This window comes from Mandrillus leucophaeus, unplaced genomic scaffold, assembly GCF_000951045.1.
Source record: "Mandrillus leucophaeus isolate KB7577 unplaced genomic scaffold, Mleu.le_1.0 Scaffold209, whole genome shotgun sequence".
Taxonomy (NCBI): Eukaryota; Metazoa; Chordata; class Mammalia; order Primates; family Cercopithecidae; genus Mandrillus; species Mandrillus leucophaeus.
The window spans coordinates 297,207-300,487 of NW_012102132.1; the positions used below are offsets into that span (position 1 = coordinate 297,207).

Below are 3,281 nucleotides of genomic sequence, written 5' to 3' on the forward strand. Positions count from 1 at the left end.
AGCTGGGCATGGTGGCGGGTGCCTGTAGTCCCAGCTACTCATGGCGTGAACCTGGGAGGCAGAGCTTGTAGTGAGCCGAGATCGTGCCATGGCACTCCAGCCTGAGCAACAGAGTGAGACTCCGTCTCAAAAAAAAATTAAAAAAATAAAATAAAACAAACTAGTTTTTGCTTTGGTGGTAATGAATGAGAGATAATGGGAAGGAGGGCCAGAAAGGGTGGTATCTTGCCTGTAAAAGACCAACAAAGTAAATCTCTGGGGTTTATGGAATCCTGACAATGCCCTGTGCTTCTCTCACTCTGACACTATGAATGTTGCTTTCAGTGCAGGATAGATGGCTTCAGTGCGTATAATAAAATTAACGGGGCCCAAACTCCCCCTTCTTCCCAAACTGCGCTGACCTCAGTAAACTATGCACAGGAGAGAGGTTTTGTTTCAGCAGGTGATGTATAGGCTAAAATTATTCTGAGTCACCTGTTTGGGGGAACATTTTGCTGAGACGTGCTGATTCTTCTGACCTTGAGCTTAAGGAATAGCAGCACTGTTGTTTTGGTGACAATCTAGGATGTTAAATCTTTATTTCAACCTTGTGTGACCAGAGAGTTGATTGGGAATGAGGAGAAAGCACACTAGTATCAAAATAAATCTTGATGTAGTTTACCATAGCTTGTTTTTTCAGATAATGAGTGTCCCTTTTGATTTATATCTTTTGCATTTCCTTAATGAATTTTGATTTTCAGAATAAATTAAGTATTGTCACTATATACAGTCCTGATAAGGCTGACCTTGTTCCCCAGGAACTCTTTTACACTCCCCAACCCCCATCCATAATAGAAGTTGTTTAGAGGCCTTTAAAGGTGACATTTTGAAGCGATCTGTAGGGATGAATAAATGACGTGGATTCTAGTCCTGGCTCTGCCTCTAACCCACTGTGTTATCTTAGGCAAATATTTTGCTTCTCCAAGCCTCAATCTTTTCATTTGTAAAATTGTGAGGGTTGGACTCGGAGATGATGTTGATGAAGATAGTAGCTAACATTGATTGAATGCTTCTGATATACCAGGTGTTATTCCAAGTACTTTTTTTATATATATATATATATATCAATTTGTTTAATCCTCCCATCAGCCTTGTCAGGTAGGTACTTGATCATCACTGACTCCCCGTTACAGATGAGGGAATGCACACAGGTCACTTGCCAAAGGTCTCCCAGCTGGTAAGTGGTATAGAACAGGATTATTCTAACCCAGGAAGACAACCCCTAAGCCTGCTCTCATAGCCACTGTGGCCTCCTGCCCCTCACTGTCTTGCTGCTGACGGTGATGTCCAATGTGGTATACAGTGAGGGTTTAGAAAATGTCATGACATCAGTATTTGCAGTGAAGTCACCCCACCCATCTGCACTCATACACCAACACCAGTTTGATCCTACTCAGGCTGCTCGTTGCTACTATGATGTGTGGCATCACTTCAGTTGGCTGGCGTGGGGATAGGGGCAGCCTCGAGCCCTTGCTAATTCCCAGAAGCTTCTAATTCTGCTGCTTTGTGCGCCCATTGCTTCCTGGCTGGGTCTGTCCCCCTTGACAGGGTCGCCACAGTAATCCTATGGCAGACCTGCAAACAAAGGAGTTGACAAATTTTATGCCTCTTCCAAGAGCTCAATTTAAAACAGCTGCTCTTGCTGATTTGCAAATGAATGACAAAGCTGTGCACCAGTAGTCCCAGCTACTTGGAAGACTGAGATGGGAAGATGGCGAGTTCAAGCCCAGCCTGGGCAAAATAGCAAGACCCCCGTCTCCAAATTAATTAAATTTGTATTGAAGGGATTATTTGAAGGAAGAAAAAGAAAATGATAGCTAATGACAGCAAACTTTCTTTTAAACAGTGAGCATAGAAGGGGCTCTGCAGAAAGTAAGGAGATTAGTATTTTCTAGCTGCAAAACGACACTTACTTTTCCCCAAAGCTAGAGCAAACCTCTGCATTTCTAATTGTCTAGAAGCTTAACAGAAAGACAGACTCTTTCAGGAGGCAATTCAGAACATAAAAGGATTTTGGACAGTACAGATTCTTGGTAGCATGCATGGCTGTGGAAATACTTGGAAGCACTCAATAATAATATAAATAATAAAAATAACAATGGGAAAACCACTGCTTTTGTTTGATATTTCCTATTTACCAGGCCTGAATGCCTGGCTAGTATATTAGAGAAATTATCTATTTAAACCTTTCATCAGCACTATGAAATAATAGTCAGTTTACACATGAGGCACCTGAAAGTATAGAGTTGTTTTCTGGGTGCCTGCACAATTTATGTTTAAGTTAAGGTACTTCTTGTCAATTACCTGGCAGTGAATTACTGACCTGGTAAATTCCAGACTTATTGGTCAGACAGACTTAAAACTCTGGTTTTTAAACTAGTAATAGTTGGTGTACTTTCTGTTAAAAAAAAAAAACTTGTAAATACATTAAAACTTTGGAAAAAGTCATCTGGCAAAAAGTATAGATCCAATACCATAGAGCTTTTCTATAATATCTTTTACACGTTCATTAAAGAAAGAAAGAAAGGCTGCAGGATTTTGTGGCAGACAGGATGTGGCTATGGCTTTGGTTACTAAATTTTGTTGCAGGGTTGGCTCCTACAGATATTAATGTGTGTGGCTGTGGGATTTTGTGAAGGTAGTGATGGTTTTTACTCTTTCCCTGAAGTGGCAGTGGAATAGAGTAGAAATATTAGGAGCAGTGAATGCAAGTAAAACAGGGATTCTTAGCAGGGGCATGTCAGAAACCAAAGGAGGGAGGTGTACGTAGTTGGAGACAGTGCGTTCGCAGTTACCATTGCTTGGAAGAACTTGTGAAATGCCAGATAATCTTAAAGGAGGGCATCAGCTATTCTATGCTTACCAAAAGTTGAGAAGCTCTAATTACTTCCTTGTTCAAGTGAATGATGATGTGTAATTTACATACTGTAATTATATGCATTCATGTGAAGTGGAATGTCCCCAAATTTCAAAAATTGCATTAAGGTGATAGAATTTAGGGATGATATTTATTTTAAAATTCTGCCTTTAAGAACGAGAATGTGCAAACACAGGTGTAATTATGTACTTCATTGCTTTTATCTGTACTTCTGGGACATTTGTGTCTTCATATTGCCAGATACTGGTGGCCACGGGAAAACAGGTTGTCTCAGTTCATGGTCCCTCACTGAGGTCAGAGCTTAAATTTCCCAGTGTTCCACTTAGGAAGAACAGTGCTAATGTGTATCTTTTTTTTTTTTTTT

The 3,281-nt window shown here is 40.5% G+C and overlaps 1 protein-coding gene across 3 annotated transcripts in view; it reads left to right on the forward strand.

The window, feature by feature from the left end:
- The window catches only part of TSPAN7 (tetraspanin 7), a 124,531-nt gene that overhangs the window by 80,479 nt on the left and 40,771 nt on the right, over positions 1–3,281 (forward strand). Inside the window, exon 1 of one of the 3 annotated variants that reach the window (XM_011980160.1) lies at positions 2,569–2,608. The exons of the other annotated variants lie outside the window; for them this stretch is intronic. Coding sequence (XP_011835550.1) covers positions 2,600–2,608 — 9 coding nt within the window. The 5' untranslated portion in view covers positions 2,569–2,599. Of the gene's footprint in view, positions 1–2,568; positions 2,609–3,281 lie in introns of those variants that run through there. 3 annotated transcript variants of the gene reach the window in all.